This window comes from Scyliorhinus canicula, chromosome 4 (assembly GCF_902713615.1).
Source record: "Scyliorhinus canicula chromosome 4, sScyCan1.1, whole genome shotgun sequence".
Classification (NCBI taxonomy): Eukaryota; Metazoa; Chordata; class Chondrichthyes; order Carcharhiniformes; family Scyliorhinidae; genus Scyliorhinus; species Scyliorhinus canicula.
The window spans coordinates 14,615,429-14,640,113 of record NC_052149.1 but is presented as its reverse complement, the minus strand read 5'-3'; the positions used below and the strand labels follow the sequence as shown (position 1 = coordinate 14,640,113).

The following is a 24,685-nucleotide window of genomic DNA, read 5'->3' as shown; positions in this document are numbered from 1 at the left end:
AACACTGACTCTCTGTCTGTAAACACTGACTCTCTCTCTGTAAACACTGACTCTCTCTGTCTGTAAACACTGACTCTCTCTCTGTAAACACTGACTCTGTAAACACTGACTCTCTCTCTCTGTCTGTAAACACTGACTCTCTCTCTCTCTCTCTCTGTAAACTCTGACTCTCTCTCTTCTGTAAACACTGACTCTCTGTAAACACTGACTCTCTATGTCTGTAAACACTGACTCTGTCTGTAAACACTGACTCTCTCTCTGTAAACACTGACTCTCTCACTGTAAACACTGACTCTCTCTGTCTGTAAACACTGACTCTCTCTCTGTCTGTAAACACTGACTCTCTCTCTCTGTAAACACTGACTCTCTCTCTCTTCTGTAAACACTGACTCTCTATGTCTGTAAACACTGACTCTCTCTCTGTAAACACTGATTCTCTCTCTCTATCTGTAAACACTGACACTCTCTCTGTAAACACTGACTGTCTCTGTCTGTAAACACTGACTCTGTCTGTAAACACTGACTCTCTCTCTCTGTAAACACTGACTCTCTCTCTGTTAACACTGACTCTCTCTGTAAACACTGACTCTCTCTCTCTGTAAACACTGACTGTCTGTAAACACTGACTCTCTCTCTCTGTAAACACTGACTCTCTCTCTGTAAACACTGACTCTCTCTCTATCTGTGAACACTGACACTCTCTCTGTAAACACTGACTCTCTCTGTCTGTAAACACTGACTCTGTCTGTAAACACTGACTCTCTCTCTCTGTAAACACTGACTCTCTCTCTGTAAACACTGACTCTCTCTCTGTAAACACTGACTCTCTCTCTGTAAACACTGACTCTCTCTCTCTGTAAACACTGACTCTCTCTGTCTGTAAACACTGACTCGCTATGTCTGTAAACACTGACCCTCTCTGTATGTAAACACTGACTCTCTATGTCTGTAAACACTGACCCTCTCTGTCTGTAAACACTGACTCTCTGTCTGTAAACACTAACTCTCTCTCTGTAAACACTGACTCTCTGTAAACACTGACTCTCTCTCTCTGTAAACTCTGACTCTCTCTCTTCTGTAAACACTGACTCTCTGTAAACACTGACTCTCTATGTCTGTAAACACTGACTCTCTCTCTGTAAACACTGACTCTCTCACTGTAAACACTGACTCTCTCTGTCTGTAAACACTGACTCTCTCTGTCTGTAAACACTGACTCTCTCTCTGTAAACACTGACTCTCTCACTGTAAACACTGACTCTCTCTGTCTGTAAACACTGACTCTCTCTCTGTCTGTAAACACTGACTCTCTCTCTCTCTGTAAACACTGACTCTCTCTCTCTTCTGTAAACACTGACTCTCTGTAAACACTGACTCTCTATGTCTGTAAACACTGACTCTCTCTCTGTAAACACTGACTCTCTCACTGTAAACACTGACTCTCTCTGTCTGTAAACACTGACTCTCTCTCTCTGTCTGTAAACACTGACTCTCTCTCTGTAAACACTGACTCTCTCTCTCTTCTGTAAACACTGACTCTCTATGTCTGTAAACACTGACTCTCTCTCTGTAAACACTGACTCTCTCTCTATCTGTAAACACTGACACTCTCTCTGTAAACACTGACTGTCTCTGTCTGTAAACACTGACTGTCTGTAAACACTGACTCTCTCTCTCTGTAAACACTGACTCTCTCTCTGTTAACACTGACTCTCTCTGTAAACACTGACTCTCTCTCTCTGTAAACACTGACTGTCTGTAAACACTGACTCTCTCTCTCTGTAAACACTGACTCTCTCTCTGTAAACACTGACTCTCTCTCTATCTGTGAACACTGACACTCTCTCTGTAAACACTGACTCTCTCTGTCTGTAAACACTGACTCTGTCTGTAAACACTGACTCTCTCTCTCTGTAAACACTGACTCTCTCTCTGTAAACACTGACTCTCTCTCTGTAAACACTGACTCTCTCTCTGTAAACACTGACTCTCTCTCTCTGTAAACACTGACTCTCTCTGTCTGTAAACACTGACTCGCTATGTCTGTAAACACTGACCCTCTCTGTATGTAAACACTGACTCTCTATGTCTGTAAACACTGACCCTCTCTGTCTGTAAACACTGACTCTCTGTCTGTAAACACTAACTCTCTCTCTCTGTAATCTCTGACTCTCTCTCTGTAAACAGACTCTCTGTCTGTAAACACTGACTGTCTCTCTCTGTAAACACTGACTGTCTCTCTCTGTAAACACTGACTCTATCTCTGTAAACACTGACTCTCTCTGTAAACACTGACTCTCTCTCTGTCTGTAAACAATGACTCTCTCTCTGTCTGTAAACACCGACTCTCTCTCTGTCTGTAAACACTGACTCTCTCTCTGTCTGTAAACACTGACTCTCTCTCTGTAAACACTGACTCTGTAAACACTGACTCTCTCTCTGTAAACACTGACTCTCTCCCTTTGTAAACACTGATTCTCTCTCTGTAAACACTGACTCTCTCTCTGTAAACACTGACTCTCTCTCTGTAAACACTGACTCTCTGTAAACACTGACTCTCTCTGTAAACACTGACTCTCTCTCTGTAAACACTGACTCTCTCCCTTTGTAAACACTGACTCTCTCTGTCTGTAAACACTGAATCTCTCTCTCTGTAAACTCTGACTCTCTGTAAACACTGACTCTCTTTCTGTAAACACTGACTGTCTCTCTCTGTAAACACTGACTGTCTCTCTCTGTAAACTGACTCTCTCTCTGTAAACACTGACTCTCTCTCTCTCTGTAAACACTGACTCTCTCTCTGTCTGTAAACACTGACTCTCTCTCTGTCTGTAAACACTGACTCTCTCTCTCTCTCTGTGTGAACACTGACTCTCTCTCTGTCTGTAAACACTAACTCTCAGTCTGTAAACACTGACTCTCTCTCTGTCTGTAAACACTGACTCTCTCTATGTAAACACTGACTCTCTCTCTCTGTAAACACTGAATCTCTCGCTGTGTGTAAACACTAACTCTCTGTCTGTAAACACTGATTCTCTCTCTGTCTGTAAACACTGACACTCTCTCTGTAAACACTGACTCTCTCTGTAAACACTGACTCTCTGTAAACACCGACTCTCTCCCTTTGTAAACACTGACTCTCTCTGTCTGTAAACACTAACTCTCTGTCTGTAAACACTGACTCTCTCTCTGTCTGTAAACACTGACTCTCTCTATGTAAACACTGACTCTCTCTCTCTGTAAACACTGACTCTCTCGCTGTGTGTAAACACTAACTCTCTGTCTGTAAACACTGACTCTCTCTCTGTCTGTAAACACTGACACTCTCTCTGTAAACACTGACTCTGTCTGTAAACACTGACTCTCTGTAAACACTGACTCTCTCTGTAAACACTGACTCTCTGTAAACACCGACTCTCTCCCTTTGTAAACACTGACTCTCTCTGTCTGTAAGCACTGACTCTCTCTGTAAACACGGACTCACTCTGTCTGTAAACACAGACTCTCTCTCTGTCTGTAAACACTGACTCTCTCTGTGTAAACACTGACTCTCTGTAAACACTGACTCTCTGTCTGTAAACACTGACTCTCTCTGTCTGTAAACATTGACTCTCTATGTCTGTAAACACTGACTCTGTCTGTAAACACTGACTCTCTCTCTCTGGAAACTCTGACTCTCTCTCTGTAAACACTGACTCTGTCTGTAAACACTGACTCTCTCTCTGTAAACACTGACTGTCTCTCTCCGTAAACACTGACTGTCTCTCTCTGTAAACACTGACTCTCTCTCTGTAAACACTGACTCTCTCTCTCTGTAAACACTGACTCTCTGTCTGTAAACACTGACTCTCTCTCTGTAAACACTGACTCTCTCTGTAAACACTGACTCTCTCTGTAAACACTGACTCTCTGTAAACACTGACTCTCTGTCTGTAAACACTGACTCTCTCTGTCTGTAAACACTGACTTTCTCTCTCTCTGTAAACACTGACTCACTGTCTGTAAACACTGACTCTCTCTCTGTCTGTAAACACTGACTCTCTCTGTGTAAACACTGACTCTCTCCCTTTGTAAACACTGACTCTCTCTGTCTGTAAACACTGACTCTCTCTGTTTGTAAACACTGACTCTCTGTAAACACTGACTCACTCTGTCTGTAAACACTGACTCTCTCTCCCTGTAAACACTGACTCTCTGTAAACACTGACTCTCTGTCTGTAAACACTGACTCTCTCTGTCTGTAAACATTGACTCTCTCTGTCTGTAAACACTGACTCTCTCTCTGTAAACACTGACTCTCTGTCTGTAAACACTGACTGTCTCTCTCTGTAAACACTGACTGTCTCTCTCTGTAAACACTGACTCTCTCTCTGTAAACACTGACTCTCTCTGTCTGTAAACACTGACTCTGTCTGTAAACACTGACTCTCTCTGTAAACACTGACTCTCTCTCTGTGTGTAAACACTAACTCTCTCTCTGTAAACACCGACTCTCTCTCTCTGTGTAAACACTAACTCTCTCTCTGTAAACACTGACTCTCTCTCTGTAAACACTGACTCTCTCTGTAAACACTGACTCTCTCTCTCTCTGTAAACACTGACTCTCTCTCTCTCTGTAAACACTGACTCTCTCTCTGTAAACACTGACTCTCTGGGCGGGATTCCTGGAGCCTCTATGACGAAATCGCGATCGGCGCGGAGGCAGCGAATGGCCGTTGACACTGAAATCCGGCGCGAAGCCGCACCCGCGATTCTCCTGTCCCCGGAAAATGTCTGTGAATTCCTACGCGTGTACGCACGCGGTAGGGGCCATTGACAGAGGCCCCCGCGGCGATTCTCCAGGTGTAATGGACCGAGTTGCCGATGGCGTGGTTCTCATGGTCCCACCCGTCGGAGCATCGGCGTGGCGTCTACTTACCCAGTCCGCTGCCGCCCTGGTGGGGGGGGGGGGGCAGGGGGGCATCCTTCACCGGGAGGGGCATCGAGGACGGCCAGGTTATCGATCAGGGTCCACCGTTCCACGGGCGCGTGTGATCTCGGTGGGGGGTGGGGGCCAATCTTTTTGGTGCCGGTCCGCAGTGTGGGTCCTCCATGTCGCACGGGGCGGCCCCCGCCTTGCGCATGTGCGGATACCCGCCAGGAAGTGCAGGGCCCCGTATCGGCAGGCAGGGCTGCGAGGGGCATTCCGGGGCCCTGCCAGCCCCCTCCAGGTTGGAAAACCACTCTCTATTTTCTTCAGGAAAGTCCAGAGTGAAACGCCCGCGTTTTGACGCTGGAGTGGGGACCTCGCCCCATTATTGGAGAACCCCGCCCTTTGTCTCTCGGGGTGGGGGGGGGGGGTGAGTCTCTGAAACTCTCTTCCACAAAAGGGGGGGCGGTGGCGGGGGGGGGGGGGTGTGGACTGACAGACAAACTTCAGCCTAATGCAGCTGGAAGTTGTGCACAGGGTGCACTTGACGAGCACGCATGCGAGGTGAGTTCTTTCCAGAGGTGGGGGACATATGTGACGGTGCCAAAGAGGCCCGGCCAACCACACCCACATATTCTGGTCCTTCCCCAGACTGAGCGGGAAATGGAACACGTTCGTTGAGCCCATGTCAAGGGTTGTGGGAGTGAGGGTGGTGCCGTTCCCTCTAGTGGATCTTGTCGGGGTCTCGGAACAGCAATAATTGTTTCCGAGGAGGGGGGGCAGGCGCCCTATCCATTACCTCCCTGCTCGCCCCCGCCAGAGCCTCAAGCTCAGCTGGACGTCAGAAGCACCACCCACAGCCGCAGACTGGCTGTCCGACTTGACAGACCTCCTCCAATTCACCAGACGAAGATCGGAGGAATGTTCCCACAACATGTGGAAGCAACTCACCAGCTTCTTCCAAGACCTGTTCTTAACCAGCAACCAATAGGATTGGTGGGTGGAGTGGCGGTGTCGTGAGGTGTCGCCAGCGGAACGAAAAGAAGGGGAAAGGGTAGGAAGTTGGGGGAGGGATGGAGGGGGTAAAGGGCGGAGGGGGGTAGGGAATATCTCCCAAGAAGCAATGGAAATGAGCAGGAGAAGCGGAGGGAACAAACAACAGCAAAGCACGCAGCGACGGCCTCGGCAGAAGTACACCCTGGTGATTTCTAATACCAGGTGGCAAAGCACATAGCAGAGGAATGGGACAGAGGGAGTGGTCATGGTCGGGGCACCCCAAAACCAGGGCCCCAACAATAATACCTTCACACCCCCTGCTTTGTTCCCCTCCTGGATGTCGACATGGGGGCGGGATTCTCCGACCCCCCACTGGGTGGGAGAATCACCGGGGGCCGGCGTCAATCCCGCCCCCGCCGTGCCCCGAATTCTCCACCACCAGAGATTCGGCGTCAGCGGCCCCCCCACCCCAGCGATTCTGCGGCCCGTGATGGGCCGAAGTCCCGCCGCTGTCAACCCTCTCCCGCCAGCGTGGATCAAACCACCTACCTTACCGACGGGAGCAGGTGGCGTGGGCGGGTTCCAGGGTTCTGGGGGGGGCACGGGGCGATGTGGCCCCGGGGGTGCCCCCACGGTGGCCTGGCCCGCGATCATGGCGGAGGTGTAAGTGACCCCCTCCCCTGCGCATGCGCCGGGATGATGTCAGCAGCCGCTGACGCTCCTGCGCACGCTCGGACTTACGCCGGCCGGCGGAGTCCTCTCGGCCGGGCTGGCATGGTGCAAAAGGCCGTCCACACCAACCGGCGGAGCGCCAACCACTCCGGCGCAGGCCTAGCCCCTCAAGGTGAGGGCCTAGCCTCTCCGCGCCTTTGGGGCGGCCCGACGCCGGAGTGGTTCACGCCACTCCATCACGCCGGGACCCCCCGCCCTGCCGAGTAGGGGAGAATCCCGGCCAGGTATCATATTCTCTTTCTCGAATCATAGAAGAAAATCCCCACAGTGCAGAAGGAGGCCATTCGGCCCATTGAGCCTGCACAGACTCTAAAAGAGAACCCGACCCAGGCCCACTCCCCAACCCTATCCCCTTAACTCCACCTAGGGGAAATTTAGCATCGCCAGTCCACCTAACCTATAAATATGTACACAGTTTGTAAAGACTGCTGTGTTACTGCTCAATGTCCTCTGCAATGTAGACCAATGTGACCAATGTAGACCTATGTGACCTCCGACCACGTAACCCCAGGAATGAAGACATATTGACCCCAGGGGTTACATTGAGAACGTTGCCAGGGCATAAAGAGTCCCATTGAGCAGCAATACTCGCTCATGTTTACAAATGGATTTAATTGAGGTGTTTAAGGAGAGAGTAAACACTGAGAAATTATTTCCTCTGGTGCATGAATCCAGAACAAGGAAATACAATGTTCAAATTGGCTCTAGGCCATTTCGGGGAGAGAAAATATTTTTCCCGTGGAAGTGTGTAGCCGGATAATTGGAAGCTTGCAGAACTGGGAATGATAGTTTTGACCGATGTTAGTTTGCTCGGTAAGAGCATTAAAGGATATTGAGGTAAGGTGAGTGGATTCAGCTGACCTTCATCGGACTGGACTGGTCGAAACTGAGGGACTCGGTGTCCAACGCCTGTGGCTGTGGTTCTTCTCGATATTGTTCCGAGGTCACGGGGGTGGCACGGTAGCACAGTGGTTAGCACTGTTGCTTCACAGCGCCAGGGTCCCAGGTTCGATTCCCGGCTTGGGTCACTGTCTGTGCGGAGTCTGCATGTTCTCCCCGTGTCTGCGTGGGTTTCCTCCGGATGCTCCGGTTTCCCCCCACAGTCCAAAGATGTGCAGGTTAGGTGGATTGGCCATGATAAATTGCCCTTAGTGTCCAAAAAAGGTTAGGTGGGAGTTACTGGATTATGGGGATAGGGTGGAGGTGTGCGTTTAGGTGGGATGCTCTTTCTCACTGGCAGACTCAGTGGGCCGAGTGGCCTCCTTCTGCATTGTAAATTCTCCCATTCTATCACAGGAATTGGGCTGAAACCCCAGGGATGAGGAAGGAACAAACGATGGATACGAGATCACGGGACTCGAACCGAATCCCAAGTATGATTCCCGCCTTCGGGAAAAAAAACAAAGAGGCAAGAGATGATCCACCACCTTGTGGAGCTGGAATCTCTCCTCCAGACAATGGGAGAAAGTGATTGGAAGTATTCTGAGGGAAGGTTGGAGGGAGCATGTCGAAGGAGCGAACCCCAGCAGGCGGTGAGCATGGTTTTACGAGCGGGAGGTCACATTTGACTAAGGAGTTGGTAGATGATAGATTGGTAAATGATTGACGGGCAACGATATGGGTTAATAAGAATAGATAACCCCCCCCCCCCCCCCCCTCCACCACCACCTCAGCTGGACAGGCAGCATCTGTGGAGATCAACCGAGTTAACATTTCAGCTCGATGGTCAAATCAGTGGGGTCGCCACAAGGCTCCGTGTCGAGGCTGCCTTTCTTCATACACTTGCTGAAGGATTCCGGGGAGGGAATTGTGCCCATAAACGCGGTATCGAACCAGTGGAAGTGGTAAATGATGAATATCGAACGCACAAACGCTCAGGAGGATCGTGACCAGCATCACCAACGGGCAGATCACTGAAACATTCAGCACAACTTAGTACCCAGGCAGAACCTAACAGAATGCATTGCACAAGAGGGCTGTTGGAGAAAGACCATTTCAAACAGCGTTAGCCGTCGGTCAGCTCACATCCCGAGCACTTGATGCAGCTTTTTGGTCTCTTCATTTCAAGCCGGTTTTGAGGGGAGACGGCGTAGAGGGATTACGGGCTGGCGGAGAAGGAAAAGTTGCCAACTCCCCCCCCCCCCCCCCCCCCCCTTGGAAAGAGAAAGCCGAAGAGGGGGATTTAGTGAAAACGTTTTAAACTGTGAAGTGTTTGGAGTGGGGCCATCAAGCGATTTTACAAAAACAATCTTTCTGAGAGGATCTGCACCCAGATGATTCTGACACGGCAGCTGGGAATGTCAGCCTGGAGTGCAAGCGCAAGTCTCCAATGGGACTTGAAGCCGCCTCCTGTTAACTCGAGAGGTGGTAGAGCTGCCCAATGAGCTTGACAGTACTTTACTCTGCTTCAATGGGACACTTTGACTGCAATCCCTAAAGCATGCCCAACAATACGTGCATGTCATTTTGCCATACGCGCCATCATTACAGCAGATTCCCACAGTGGGGCAATCTTCTGATGCAAGCTCGTGTCCTGTAGGCATTGGGTGTAGACGATTGAAGGTCATTTTGCAGTCCAATAGACCATCAGTTCATTCAAACCTCAGCCATTGTCTAATCCCCCCTCCCCCCCAAACCACATCCGGCCTCAGTAACACGGCGGCTTAATATCAACACCTCTTGCCTTAAAGGTAGTTGATTTCTTGTTGGAACTCAATTCTCTCCACTTTGTAGGGATTATACTGGTGGATGAACATTGAAGGCTTGTTAATAAAGTATCCTCTACATTATAATGCTCCCTTCTCCATGGAAAGGATATTATTGCCAAAGAGGGAGTGCAATGAAGATTCACCAGACTTGTGCTGGGGATGATTGATTGATTGTACTCCGGTACACGTGACAATAAATCAATGAAAAGTCTGTGGCCAAAGGAGCGTACACAGTACGTACATAGTAGACAAAAGAATAATAGACAGAGTACATTGACAAATGGTATATTGGCAAATAGGATTGGTTACAGTGCGGAACAAGGGCCAAACAAAGCAAATACATGAGCAAGAGCAGCATAGGGCATCGTGAATAGTGTTCTTGCAGGGAACAGATCAGTCCGAGGGGGAGTCGTTGAGGAGTCTTGTAGCTGTGGGGAAGAAGCTGTTCCTATGTCTGGATGTGCAGGTCTTCTGTATCTTCTGCCTGAAGTCTGAAGACTCGCACATCCAGACATGACAGGAACTGTCCTATGAGGAGAGATTGGGAGTCTATATTCTGAGGAGTTTCGAAGAAGTAGAGTTGACCTTGTTGCAACCTGCAAAATACTTTCAGGTGAGATGTTTCCCTTGGTGGGGACTCTAGATCCAGGGGACACAATTTCAAAATAAGGGGAAGCCGCTGAGGTGCGGAGTATTTGTTGAAATGGGGGGGGTGATGAATGTTTGGAATTCTCTAGGCCAGAGGGTTGTGACAGCTCAGTCATTGAGTGTATTTAAAGCAGCGATTGACAGATTTCTAAATACCAGCGACAAAACGAGATATGGGAATGGGGGGGGGGGGGGGGGGGGGGGGATGGGAAGCCATTGAAATGGATGATCAGCCATAATTGTATTGAACATAAGAGCATGGAACATACAGTGCAGAAGGAGGCCATTCGGCCCATTGAGTCTGCACTGAACCAGTTAAGCCCTCACTCCCACTCTATCCCGTAACCCCATAAACCCCTCCCAACCATTTTGGACACAAAGGGACAATTTTTCATGGCCAATCCACCTAACTTGCACGTCTTTGGACTGTGGGAGGAAACCAGAGCACCTGGAGGAAACCCACGCAGACACGGGGAGAACGTGCAGACTCCGAGCAGACAGTGACCCAGCGGGGAATCGAACCTGGGACCCTGGAGCTGTGAAGCCACAGCGCTAATCACTTGTGCTACGGTGCTGCCCTATTGAATGGCGGAGCAGGAATGAAGGGCTGAATGGCCCTCTCCTGCTCATATCTGAACAGCATCAGAAGGGGAGAGGGAGTCTCGACACATCACTCACCATGAATCAGGAATCATTGGACAGGAAAAGACTATCATCCTTGTATTGCAATCATAACAGTAATGATTTGTTGACTAATCACAGCAAACAAATTCTATCAATGCGTCGACCAAAGACCCAGACACAAGGCAAGAATAAACCCCAGTGGTGGAGAGCGGGGAGGGCGGGGGGCACCTGGGGGGGCTTCCAATCCCCTGGAAGGACCCCCCCCACCCCAAGTCCCATTCCGTTTGTGGAGACCAGCACTGAACAACACTCACCAAAGGTCTCCATAGCAAAGGGGTTCGATCCCAGGGTCTCGATCGATCCAACAAATGCTAATTAAAGTGAGATTCACTGCCTCGCTCTAATATGCAGACCTGCAAAATACTGTGTTCGATCTCTGCGAGGTGTGGCGAGTCGGGTCGATCCCAGAAGAGGGATCACCCGGCATCTAGAGGCTGCTGAGCCTCATGCATCCCAAAATGTTCCCGTCTGAAAGAAGAGGAGCTGGTTTGTAACGCAGAACAAGGCCAGCAGCGCGGGTTCAATTCCCGTACCAGCTTACCCGAACAGGCGTCAGAGTGTGGCGTTTAGGGGCTTTTCACAGTAACTTCATACTTGTGACAATAAAAGATCGTTATTATTATTATTATTATTAAACCTAATCTAGTTCTCATTTTAATGTGAACTACTTCCATCCCCTATCTGGGGAGCCTGTTCCACAGTTTGGCCACTCGCACAATTGAAATATTCTGTCCACAGATAGCTGCTGTTTTGTCCTCTGGTTGTGCAGATCTGGACAAGGTGAAAGAGCTTGTTCACATCGGGCTTACCTACGCTGCCGAGTCCCTTCAGCAATCAGCAGGCAAATTTCCAGATTGTATCATTGTCACTTGTTACCTGCCTTTGTACCTGAGATGCTTTGGTCCCTGGTGTACTGTATATACGTTAAAAAGACAAGTGTGATCATTGATACAAGCGAACCCTGGTAGAGGAATTGTCATTAACATATTCATCAAGGTCACTTCCAGGATTTATTTTGTTCCTGGCATCACAATTCACATCTGTGTACTTGGACACAGTGCTCAGCTTGTGTTCTAATTTCAACCACGACCAACTCCTCCCACACGACTGGGGTACAAGATAATAATGACTGCAAGATTTTACAAATTAAGATAAGGTCGGCTTGTTTAAAAATAGTGAAATACTGAATCCCCGAAGATTGACTCCCTGGATAAAAATGTGCTTTGCGTGTTCTCCCTTACTGGCCTGCGCAATTGTTGATTAGGTTACAAGGGAAATTGGTGCACCCAAGGGCAGCACGGTAGCATTGTGGATAGCCCAATTGCTTCACAGCTCCAGGGTCCCAGGTTCGATTCCGGCTTGGGTCACTGCCTGTGCGGAGTCTGCACATCCTCCCCGTGTGTGCGTGGGTTTCCTCCGGGTGCTCCGGTTTCCTCCCACAGTCCAAAGATGTGCAGGTTAGGTGGATTGGCTATGCTAAATTGCCCTTAGTGTCCAAAATTGCCCTTAGTGTTGGGTGGGGTTACTGGGTTGTGGGGATAGGGTGGAGGTGTTGACCTTGGATAGGGTGCTCGTTCCAAGAGCTGGTGCAGACTCGATGGGCCGAATGGCCTCCTTCTGCACTGTAAATTCTATTCTCGAGATGTCAGAGCAGGCGAGGATTTGTACCACTTTAAGTCCTGTCGAATTAACCTAGTTGGGTTTTTTTATTGAGGAGGGTTGGGGATTTTCACAGTAACTTCATTGCAGTGTTAATGTAAGCCTACTTGTGACACTAATAAAGATTACCGATTTGATTTGATTTGATTTATTGTCACATGTACCGAAGTACAGTGAAAAGTATTTTCTGTGGCCGAGGGAACGTACACAGTACGTACATGGTAGACACAAGAATAATCAACAGAATACATTGACAAATGGTGCATCAACAAGCAGTGATTGGTTACAGTGTGGAACAAGGGGCCAAACAAAGCAATACATGAGCAAGAGCAGCATAGGGCGTCGTGAATAGTGTTCTTACAGGGAACAGATCAGTCCGAGTGAATGGACTTCCAGTAGACGTTCAATAAGAATCCACCCAATGAACTGTTAACAGAATATAAGAATTGTCGAAGAAATAGGCCATTCCTATGATAGGAGATAGATAGGTTCTTGATTAATCAGGGGTTATGGGGAGAAGGCAGGAGAATGGGGTTGAGAAATTATTCGCCATGATTGAATGGCGGAGCAGACTCGATGGGCCAAGTGGCCTAATTCTGCTCCTATGTCTATTCAGGCCCTTGAACCTGCCCCGGCATTCAATGAAGTTCATAGCTGTGGTCTTGACTCCACTTACCTGCCTGTCCCCCATAACCCTTGACTCACTTGAAGATCCAAAATCTAACTCAGTCTTGAATATATCCAATGACCCACCCGCCACTGCTTCCTGAGGAAGAGAGTTCCAAAAGCTCTCTGAGAGAAGAAATTCCTCCATATCTCCATCTTAAGTGGGAGGCCCCTTATTTTGAAATTGTGCTCCCGAGTTCCAGATTCCCTCACGAGGTGAAAGATCCTTTCAGTATCAAATGGAAAATGTAAGTGGTTGGAATTGGAGGGGACATATTAACAGTTTTGGTCCCATATCTAAGGAAAGATATACTGGCATTGGAGGCAGTCCAGAGAAGGTTTACGAGGTTGATCCTGGGAATGGAGGGATTTTCTTATGAGGAGAGGTTGAGTAGGTTGGGCCTGTACTCATTGGAGTTCTGAAGAATGAGAGGTGACCTTAATGAAACATATAGGATGCTTGACAGGGTAGACGCTGAGAGGATGTTTACTCTTGTGAGAGAGTCTAGGACCAGAGGGAATAATCTCAGAGTAAGGGGTCACCCATTGAAGACAGAGATGAGGAGAAATTTCTTCTCTCAGAGGTAGTGACTGAAGAAGGTTTGATCAGAGTATCTGCTAAATGATAAAAAGCTAAGAGCTGTGGAGGAGTAAAGAGATTTATGTATCCATGTAGAGAAAATCATTAAAAGCTCGTGGACAGGTACAAAAAATAATTAAAATGCTAATGGAACGTCAGTCTTTTATCTGAAGGGAGTTTGAATACAATTGGTGGTGGTTATGCTGGAGTTCTATAGACTGCATCCAGATTACAGCACTCAATGTTGGGCATCACAACTCGGGAAGGGTATATTGTTGTTTGAGGGAGGGCAACACAGATTGACCAGAGTGATACCGGGGATAAAAGAGGTAAATTATGGAATCAGAAGACTGAGGGGGGATCTTATAGAAACATATAAAATTATGAAGGGAATAGATAGGATAGATGCGGGCAGGTTGTTTTCACTCGCGGGTGACAGCAGAACTAGGGGACATAGCCTCAAAATAAGGGGAAGTAGATTTAGGACTGAGTTTAGGAGGAACTTCTTCATCCAAAGGGTTGTGCATCTATGGAATTCCCTGCCCAGTGAAGCATTGAGTCTCCTTCATTAAATATTTTCAAGATAAAGGTGTACAGTGTTTTGAAGAGTAAAGGAATATAAAGGGTTACGGTGATCGGGCGGGAAAGTGGAGCTGAGTCCACAAAAGATCAGCCATGATCTCATTGAATGGTGGAGCAGGCTCGAAGGGCCAGATGGCCTACTCCTGCTCCTAGTTCTTATGTTCTTATGTTATGAGGAAAAGGTAGCATAGTCTGTCTTGCTTTTTTTTGAGTTCAACAACTTTGGACCTTCCTCCTCCTTCGTGACCCTCTTTCTGTTGATTCAAAACATTTTTGTCCCACACAACACCCCCCGCACCCTATTTAACTCTGAAGAGTGACACGGACTCAGAAAGTTAACTCTATTTCTCTCACCACAGATGCTGTCAGACCTGCTGAGTTTATCCAGCATTTTCTGTTTTTGTTTATAATTGTGTTTTTTAATTATTTATTTGGGATGGGGTGTTGCTGGCCTGGCCAGCATTTATTGCCCATCCCTAGTTGCCCTTGAGAAGGATGTGCTGAGCTGCCTTCTTAAACTGCTGCAGTCCCTGAGGTGTAGGTGCACCCACTGTGCTGCTAGGGACGGAGTTCTAGGACTTTGACCCAGCGACAGTGAAGGAATGGCGATATATTTATATTCATAATAATCTTTATTAGTGTCACGAGTAGGCTTACATTAACACTGCAATAAAGTCACTGTGAAAAGCCCCTAGTCGCCACACTCCAGCGCCTGTTCGGGTACATAGAGGGAGAATCCAGAATGTCCAATTCAACTAATGAAATGAAAATCGCTTATTGTCACGAGTAGGCTTCAATGAAGTTACTGTGAAAAGCCCCTAGTCGCCACATTCTGGCGCCTGTCCGGGGAGGCTGGTACGGGAATCGAACCGTGCTGCTGGCCTGCTTGGTCTGCTTTAAAAGCCAGCGATTTAGCCTGGTAAGCTAAACCAGCCCCTAACATGCACATCTTTCGTGACTTCTGGGAGGAAACCGGATCAACCGGAGGAAACTCACGCAGACACGGGGTGAACATGCACAGACAGTGACCCAAGCCGGGAATTGAACCCAGGTCCCTGGCGCTGTGAAGCAACAGTGCTAACCACTGTGCTACCGTGCAGTCAGGCTGATGAGTGACTTAGAATCATAGAATTTACAGTGCAGAAGGCAGCTTTTTGGCCCATCAAGTCTGCACCGGCCCTTGGAAAGAGCTCCCTACCTCCACCCTTTCCCCGTAACCCCACCGAACTCTTTGGGACACGAAGGGCAATTTATCATGGCCAATCAACCTAACCCGCACATCTTTGAACTGTGGGAGGAAACCGGAGCACCCGGAGGAAACCCACGCAGACACGGCGAGAACGTGCAGACTCCACACAGACAGTGACCCAAGCCGGGAATCGAACCTGGGACCCTGGAGCTGTGAAGCCATAGTGCTAACCACCGTGCTACCGTGCTGCCCACACCAACTTCCAGGTATTATTACCTGCAAGTAGGGAACAATTAACTGCCCCATGGACCTTGCAGGATATGAACTTCCCCATTAAGGGGGTGGGGGACCTCTAAACAATGCTTATGATGTGGAGATGCCGGCGTTGAACTGGATGAGCACATTAAGAAGTCATACAACAGCAGGTTAAAGTTCAACAGGTTTGTTTCAAACACTAGCTTTGGGAGCACTAAGGAAGGAGTAGCACGGCGATGCGGGTTCGTGTGCGAATGGCCACACTTTGAATTTTGGCATTTTTGGAGGAAATCTGATTTTCCTCCACGTCATTTCCCTCTGAAATGAATGAAATGAAAATCGCTTATTGTCACGAGTAGGCTTCAATGAAGTTACTGTGAAAAGCCCCAAGTCGCCACATTCCGGTGCCTGTCTGGGGAGGCTGGTACGGGAATTGAACCGTGCTGCTGGCCTGCCATGGTCTGCTTTAAAAGCCAGCGATTTAGCCCAGTGAGCTAAACCAGCCCCTCTGGCTTCCTTGCTGGTCGGAAACGTTGCTTGTGCGCACCTGCCCCCGCTGAGATCCCCTGCTTTAAACAGGGGACAAAAATCGGATTTGCACCGGCACATGATTTCCATGCGACAGTGCGGTGTTTTGGAAACCATTAAAATCATACCAGGAATATTCTGAAAGGTAATCATAAAAATGTTTCACACTTTCAAATACCGCTATTAGGTGTTGCAATGGAAGTGGATATGTTTTAATGCAATGTATTAATCATCAGGATTGGACCAGCAAAGCTAAGTTAACTCTTATGTTGACCAGCATTGTGTATTTGTTAACATGCATTCGAGTGTTTTTCCAATGTAGAAAGTGTCATAATGCAGTGAAAAATCACCTGTTGCCCTGTGCTCTCATCTTTTGTACTGTGATTTTAAAAAGACGTGCTTTTGACATTTGAAAAAATCTAACCACCTTCTTCCATCCATCCACTGATTGATAGACAGTCGGCTTTGGAATTGAAATGAGCACCTCCTGTTTCTTCCTTCTCCGAGAATATTTTCTTGGTTGCACAACCTGTGAACCTTCTGGATGCTTGGCTGAGTTCAGTTCCAAGTGCACCGTAGGTCTTCGTTCATCTGAAACTCACCGTTCGAAGGGGTTGTCATAACAGTCGCATCTCTGCCGTTTCTGGTTTGTTGACACAATTCTAGGTATCACTGGTGGGATTACCCGGTCCCACCGGCGGCGACCGCCCACAGCGAGGTGGGTGAGCCGCGCAGCGCGCCGAAGTCTTTGCTGAGACGGGAAGATCCCGTCAGCTGCCAATAGCAAACCGCCTCCGCTGGCGGGAAACACAGCGTGCGTATGTGGGGTGTCTGGGGGCGGGGGGGGGGGAAGAAAATCCCAGCCAGTGTGTCACCCACATTTGAACCCGCCGTGGGTTTCCTGGTGGCGAGGGGCGCATTCAGCACCCCTTTGACAAAGGGGGGTTTAGGCCATCCCGCCTCTGGCCAATGACAGGGCTGCCTTTCTGGGCGGGATGCACTGGAAATCCCACCCAAGCAAATTTGGAAAATTGCCTTTCTAACACCCGTAACAGATTTTTTTCCTGAAGGCTACAAGTAAAATAAGGCAAAATGTTGAGGTCCAGAGACCATAGTAAAGCTTTCAAAATGATTGTGGTAGTATGATTAGGGGTATTACGGTACCTGGAAGTGAGCTGCTATTGGTGCAGAGGACTCGCTGCCCATTGGCCCAGGTAAGTCATGTGCCTCTCAGCTGATTGGCTGAGAGGTAGGTAGCTCCGCCTACAAGGCGGGATATAAGAACCCGTGCTTCCCGGCAGTCGGCCTTTCTTCTGTACGTCTGCTGCCGGGCCCACATCTTGTGCATTAAAGCCTATCGTTCGGACTTCATCTACGTTTCGTGTCCATTGATTGTGCATCAATTTAATGCACAAGATTTTAAAGGATGGAGTTTCGTATCAAGCTGGAGTGCCTTCAACTTAGCCCACATGCAGCAAATGCAACAGCAGCATTTAAACACTGGCTGGCTTGTTTCAATAGTTACTTCAGCACAGCCGAAAACGTCCTGACGAGGGAACAGAAATTGCACATCCTCCACTCGTGCGTCGGCACCGCCGTGAACACCCTCATAGAGGACACGACAGACTACGACGCGGCTATGGACTTGCTTAAGGGACATTTCATCCATCCGGTGAACCAGGCCTATGCTCGACACTTACTGGCCACGAGGCAGCAATACCCTGGTGAGTCTTTAGACAAATTTTACCGGGCCCTCTTTGTTCTGGGGAGAAACTGCGCCTGCCCACAAGTTTCTGCTGCCGAGCACACCGAACTTTGAATCAGAGACGCTTTCGTTGCGGGTATGCAATCTTCCCAGATCCGCCAGAGACTTTTAGAGAAAGAAACTTTAAGCCTCACCGAGACACGGGCCCTCGCCTCCTCCCTAGATGTCGCTAATCGTAACGCCCGCGCGTATGCTCCCGACCGCTTGGCGGCCCCCTGGGCAGCATGGAACGCGGCCCCCCTCACCTCCGCAGGCTCGGACCCCCGAGGTAGCTCCGGTTAGCTCCGTAGGTAGCTCCGCCTACGAGGCGGGATACAAGAACCCGTGCTTCCCGGCAGTCGGCCTTTCTTCTGTACATCTGCTGCCGGGCACACATCTTGTGCATTAAAGCCTATCGTTTGGATCTCATCTACGTTTCGTGTCCATTGACAGTCCAAAGCGGTCGCTGCGGTCCCGAGCAGCGACCGCGGGTCCCCCCCCCCCGCTCTCCTCAGGGGCCACGTGCGGCCCACGGACCTCGCTGCCCCCACCCCCCATCGCCATGAGTGATCCCTGGGTGCCGCCATTTTGGGCCCCGACGCCACGTGTGATCCCGGGCGCCGCCATCTTGTTCACCCCCCCATCACGTGCGGCCGATGGGCGCCGCCATCTTGGATCGGCACCGAGGACCCCGCAGGCGACTGCTCTCTGCCAGATGACGACTCGGAGTTCCTGCCACGACTCGCCTCAGTAACATTGGACCAGTCGCGGCCCCGCACGTTGTCCACGGCAACCACGAAGATCCTCCTCAACGGCCACGAGACAAGCTGCCTGCTGGACTCCGGGAGCACAGAGTGTTACGTCCACCCCGCCACGGTAAGACGCTGCGCGCTTCCCGTTTACCCGGTAAAACAAAGAATCGCTCTGGCCTCCGGTTCGCACTCGGTCCAGATCACAGCGTGCTGCATAGCGGACCTCACGGTCCAGGTGAGGGAGTTTAAAAACTACAAACTCTTCATCCTCCCACACCTCTGCGCGGCATCACTCCTGGGGTTAGATTTCCAGTGCAACCTCCAGAGCTTAACGTTCAAATTCGGAGGCCCTATGCCCCCCTTACTGTCTGCAGCCTCGCGTCCCTCAAAGTGGATCCCCCTCCCTTGTTTGCAAACCTCACCTCGGATTGCAAACCCGTTGCCACCAGGAGCAGACGGTACAGTGCCCAGGACCGGATCTTCATCAGGTCCGAAGTCCAAAGGCTCCTGAAGGAAGGGGCCATCGAGGCTACAACAGCCCCTGGCGAGCACAAGTTCTGGTGGGAAGACCGGGGAGAAAAATAGGATGGTCATAGACTACAGTCAGACCATCAACAGGTTTACGCAGCTGGACGCGTATCCTCTCCCACATATCTCTGACCTGGTCAACAGGATCACGCAGTACAAGGTCTTCTCCACGGTGGGCCTCAAGTCCGCCTACCATCAGCTCCCCATTCACGCGAGTGACCGAAAGTACACTGCGTTCGAAGTGGACGGGCGGCTCTATCACTTTTTAAGGGTTCCTTTCGGTGTCACAAACGGGGTCTCGGTCTTCCAAAAGGAGATGGACCGAATGGTCGACCAATACGGTTTACAGGCAACCTTCCCGTATCTCGATAATGTCACCATCTGCGGCCACGACCAGCAGGACCACGACACCAACCCCCAAAAATTCCTCCGTACCGCAAAACTCCTTAATCTGACCTATAACAAGGATAAATGCGTGTTTAGCACCGACCGTCTAGCCATCCTCGGCTACGTAGTGCGTAACGGGGTGATAGGCCCCGATCCCGAACGCATGCGCCCCCTGATGGAGCTCCCCCTCCCCCACTCCCTCAAAGCCCTCAAGCGCTGTTTGGGCTTCTTTTCATATTACGCCCAGTGGGTCCCCAATTACGCAGACAAAGCCCGCCCACTCACCCAGTCCACCACGTTCCCCCTGTCGATGGAGGCCCGCCAGGCCTTTAGCCGCATCAAAGCAGACATTGCAAAGGCCACGATGCGCGCTATCAACGAGTCCCTCCCCTTCCAAGTTGAGAGCGATGCATCCCATGTAGCTCTGGCGGCCACCCTCAATCAAGTGGGCAGAACCATGGCCTTCTTCTCCCGAACCCTCCACGCGTCCGAAATCCGCCATTCCTCGGTCGAGAAGGAAGCACAGGCCATAGTCGAAGCTGTGCGATACAGGAGGCACCATCTGGCCGGCAGGAGGTTTACCCTCCTCACAGACCAACGGTCAGTGGCTTTCATGTTCGATAATGCACAGAGGGGCAAGATAAAGAACGACAAGATCTTGCGGTGGCGGATCGAGTTGTCTACCTACAACTACGACATCTTGTATCGTCCTGGGAAGCTAAACGAGCCTCCTGATGCCCTGTCCCGCATCACCTGTGCCAACGCACAAGTGAACAGCCTCCGAACCTTCCATGCGGACCTCTGCCACCCGGGGGTCACCCACTTTTTCCACTTCATAAAGATCCGCACCCTGCCCTACTCCATCGAGGAGGTCAGGACAGTGACCAGGGATTGCCACATCTGCGCGGAGTGCAAACCGCACTTCTACCGCCCTGAACAAGCGCACCTGATAAAGGCTTCCCGCCCCTTTGAACGTCTCAGCATGGACTTCAAAGGTCCCCTCCCCTCCAACAACCGCAACACGTACTTCCTCAACGTGATTGACGCGTACTCCCGCTTCCTCTTCGCCATCCCCTGCCCCGACATGACCACGACCACCAGTATTAAAGCCCTACACACCATCTTCTCCCTGTTCGGTTGCCCCGCATACATTCATAGCGATCGGGGGTCCTCCTTTATGAGTGACGAGCTGCGTCAATTCCTGCTCAGCAGGGGCATTGCCTCCAGCAGGACGACCAGTTACATCCCCCTGGGTAATGGACAGGTCGGGAGAGAGAACGGTACGGTCTGGAAGACAGTCCTACTGGCTCTACAGTCCAGAAATCTCCCAGTCTCCCGCTGGCAGGAGGTCCTCCCAGACGCCCTCCACTCAATCCGGTCACTTCTCCGTACCGCCAATAACCAAATGCCTCACGAACATCTTCTTGTTTTTCCCAGGGTCTTCCTCAGGGACCCCGCTCCCGACCTGGCTGGCTCCCCCGGGCCCACCCTGCTCCAGAAACACGTGCGGCTGCACAAGTCGGACCCGTCGGTCAAAAGAGTCCAGCTACTCCACGCAAATCCGCAATACGCGTATGTGGAGTATCCCGACGGCCGACAGGACACGGTCTCCCTTCGGGACCTGCCACCCGCCGGATCTCGGCCACACCCCCCAGCACCAGCACCCCCCCAACCCCAACTGCCCCCAGCAACCCTCCCCCAGCCCCACCGACACCCCCACGGCCCAGCGGAAAGGATGTCCCTCCCCCGGCCTGGCCCCCGCTAGCTCCGACCAGGGACAGGAACAGGAGTCACGGACAACCACCGCTCCGACGTCACCGGCACAGCTACGCAGGTCAAGCAGGACATCAAAGGCGCCCAATCGACTGATTGAATCGATGTGACCTGCTGGTGGACTCTTGCCTGTGGATAGACTCTTGTTTTCCTTGTCTGTTCTCCATTTTTTTTCTCCCCCCCCCAATTTTATACACTGTACATAGTTGTTGTATTTTGCACATAATTGCGGGCCAGTGGGCAGCCATCAATGCAATGGTACGACCTAAACTTCTCTAGTCATACTACCAATCTCTCACATACTCACGGGACACACCCCCCCACCCTCATGTCCGCGTTTCCTGTACCATCCCCCTCCCCTGGTTCTTTTTCAACAAGGGGTGAATGTGGTATTATGACTAGGGGTATTACGGTACCTGGAAGTGAGCTGCTATTGGTGCAGAGGACTCGCTGCCCATTGGCCCGGGTAAGTCATGTGCCTCTCAGCCAATTGGCTGAGAGGTAGGTAGCTCCGCCTACGAGGCGGGATACAAGAACCCGTGCTTCCCGGCAGTCGGCCTTTCTTCTGTACATCTGCTGCCGGGCACACATCTTGTGCATTAAAGCCTATCGTTTGGATCTCATCTACGTTTCGTGTCCATTAATTGTGCATCAATGACCTCTTAAGGCTGTACCAACATTGGCTGCCTAATGGTCCTGTTATGAAGCTAATCTCCCACTGCAGTTGCAATGTGGTCAATAGACCACATTATCCTCTATCTTATTATCATTATTCTGACAGCCATTCCAGCAGCTGTAAGTTTTAAAGAGATATATTTGCTTTTCCTCCCTTTTACTACACTTTGTCCAGGCACTGCTCCTTCTTTTCATTTTCAAATCACTGCTCCGTTTGATCGATTTGTTTTCTTTCCCTTGTCATGGAATTCAATAAAGCCCCTCCTGTTTCTAATCTGACAGGGTTTTGGCAAAGGTTTACTTTTTAATCACAGCTCGCTGCTATCACTCGTGCCTCTGAGTCAGAGGATTGTAGGTTTCAGTTTGACTCCAAAGACTTGAGTACAAGATTCCCGGAGCCCACGCTTCACTCTGACAAGTGTGGGAGGTGCCACCTTCCAAACAAAACATTAAACTGAGGCCTGTCTCTCTCTCTCTTGGAGGATTATTCATATCCCACGGCGCTATTTCAAGCAACGTATAAAGAAAAGGACCTGAATTTGTGTAATGCATTTCACATCACTGGACTCCCCAAAGCAATTTGCAGCCAATGAAGCCTTTTGAACCGTAGTCACTTTTGCAATTAGCATTTCCAGCCCCTATCCAACACATGGGAAACATGGCAGCCATTTTGCGCACAGCAAGCTTCCGTGCAACCAAAATTGTGGGAAACAAGGCAGCCATTTTGTGCACAGCAAACGTCCGTGCAACCAGCATTGTGGGAAACAGGGCAGCCATTTTGTACAAAGCAAGCTTCCACACAGCCAGCATTAAGGGAAACAGGGCAGCCATTTTGTACACAGCAAGCTTCCACACAGCCAGCATTAAGGGAAACACGGCAGCCATTTTGTACACAGCAAGCTTCCACACAGCCAGCATTAAGGGAAACACGGCAGCCATTTTGTACACAGCAAGTTTCCACTCAACCAGCAATGTGATAATGACCAGATAATGTTTTAGTAATGTGACTGCAGTACAAATATGGCTCAGAACACCAGGGAGAACCCTCTTGCTCCTCTTCACAATAGTGTCAGGGATCTTTTTCATCTATCTGAACAGAGTCTCTGTCTAACACCCTAACACAAATCTCAGACGGGTCAATACTCCCTCAGTACTGCACTGAGGTATCAACCTTGATTTTATGCACAAGTCCTGGACTGGGACTTGAACCCACTAGCTTCTGACTTTGTGCTAAGAGTGCACTTATTGCGTCACAGCCGATAAATGATCTTGGTGTCTTGGCCAATCGTTATCCCTCAACCAACACCACCAAAGCAAAAGTACCTGGTAATTTAACTCACTGTTTTGTGGGACCCTGCTGTGTACAAAGGTACAAAATAGGAAGAGAAGTGGGCCATTCAGCCCACCGAGCCAGCTCTGCCATTCAATAAGATAATTGTTGATCTATGTTTAAAGTTCTATACCCCTGATAACCTTTGATTTTTAACTGGCGTATTGATCTCCTCGGCCCTTAAAGCAACCTCTAACCCTCCCCCTGCCTGAACACATTATGGGAGGGTCCCTGGCACACACCCTGAAACACCCACACAGGGCACCCTGATGGAACCATCAATTCACCAGACACGTGTTTCCGATATGAATATAGGCTTTAATCGACTTACTACAGAGCCAGCCTGTTACCCGTTGATGAACTCTCAGTGAACTGCAGGCTGACTCTGGACAAGGGTATTTATACAGCAGCACTAGGGGGAGGAGTCATGGGCGGAGCCAAGGGTGGAGCCCTGTACAAGCTCCTGAGCATTCCCAGAGCTACTCCCCCTAGTGGTCGGGTAACGCTACTGCGCTTACAAAGACATAGTGTAAATTATCATATTACATTAGGCAGCAGGGTAGCATGGTGGTTAGCATAAATGCTTCACAGCTCCAGGGTCCCAGGTTTGATTCCTGGCTGGGTCACTGTCTGTGTGGAGTCTGCACGTCCTCCCCCTGTGTGCGTGGGTTTCCTCCGGGTGCTCCGGTTTCCTCCCACAGTCCAAAGATGTGCGGGTTAGGTGGATTGGCCATGCTAAATTGCCCATAGTGTCCTAATTAAAGTAAGGTTAAGGGGGGGGGTTGTTGGGTTACGGATATAGGGTGGATACGTGGGTTTGAGTAGGGTGATCATGGCTCGGCACAACATTGAGGGCTGAAGGGCCTGTTCTGTGCTGTACTGTTCTATGTTCTATGTTCTATTCACCACATTCACCCCCTGAAAAATCAAGTCCGGCGGGGGTGGTGGCCTACAACGTCAGTCTGTCCGGTGGTCGAATTGTCCGCTGTGATCTGCGGAGCACCGGGGTTGCAGCCTCTTGCGGTGGCTGGATGGGTGTTGTGTGCTGGGGTACGATGACGGACTCCAGGGAGGGTTGTATCCGAGCTTCATACTCTCCTGGTTCGACCGGGGACTGGGGGCGCTGGGGGCTGGCCGGCGCGGGTGCACGGAACTGGTGGAGCGAGCTCGCGGGCCCGGGAGCGCGAGGGGGCGGCAGTATGGGGTGTAGGGTGAGAGGTCCTTCTGTGGGGGTAGAGGGGGCGCTGGATCCAGCGGGTGCCAGGTCCCGGAGGGATACCGTGTCCTGACGGCCGTCAGGGAACTCGACGAATGCTTACTGGGGGTTGGAGTGGAGCAGGCGCACGTTTTCAACAAGGGG

General features: G+C 50.2%; 1 protein-coding gene across 1 annotated transcript in view; it reads left to right on the top strand.

The window, feature by feature from the left end:
- Positions 1 to 7,995: 7,995 nt before the first annotated feature.
- The window catches only part of st6galnac5a (ST6 (alpha-N-acetyl-neuraminyl-2,3-beta-galactosyl-1,3)-N-acetylgalactosaminide alpha-2,6-sialyltransferase 5a), a 59,798-nt gene continuing 43,108 nt past the window's right edge, over positions 7,996 to 24,685 (top strand). The window contains exon 1 of the mRNA XM_038793760.1: positions 7,996 to 8,169. Within this exon, the coding sequence (XP_038649688.1) occupies positions 8,053 to 8,169 (117 nt within the window). The 5' untranslated portion in view covers positions 7,996 to 8,052. The remainder of the gene's footprint in view (positions 8,170 to 24,685) is intronic.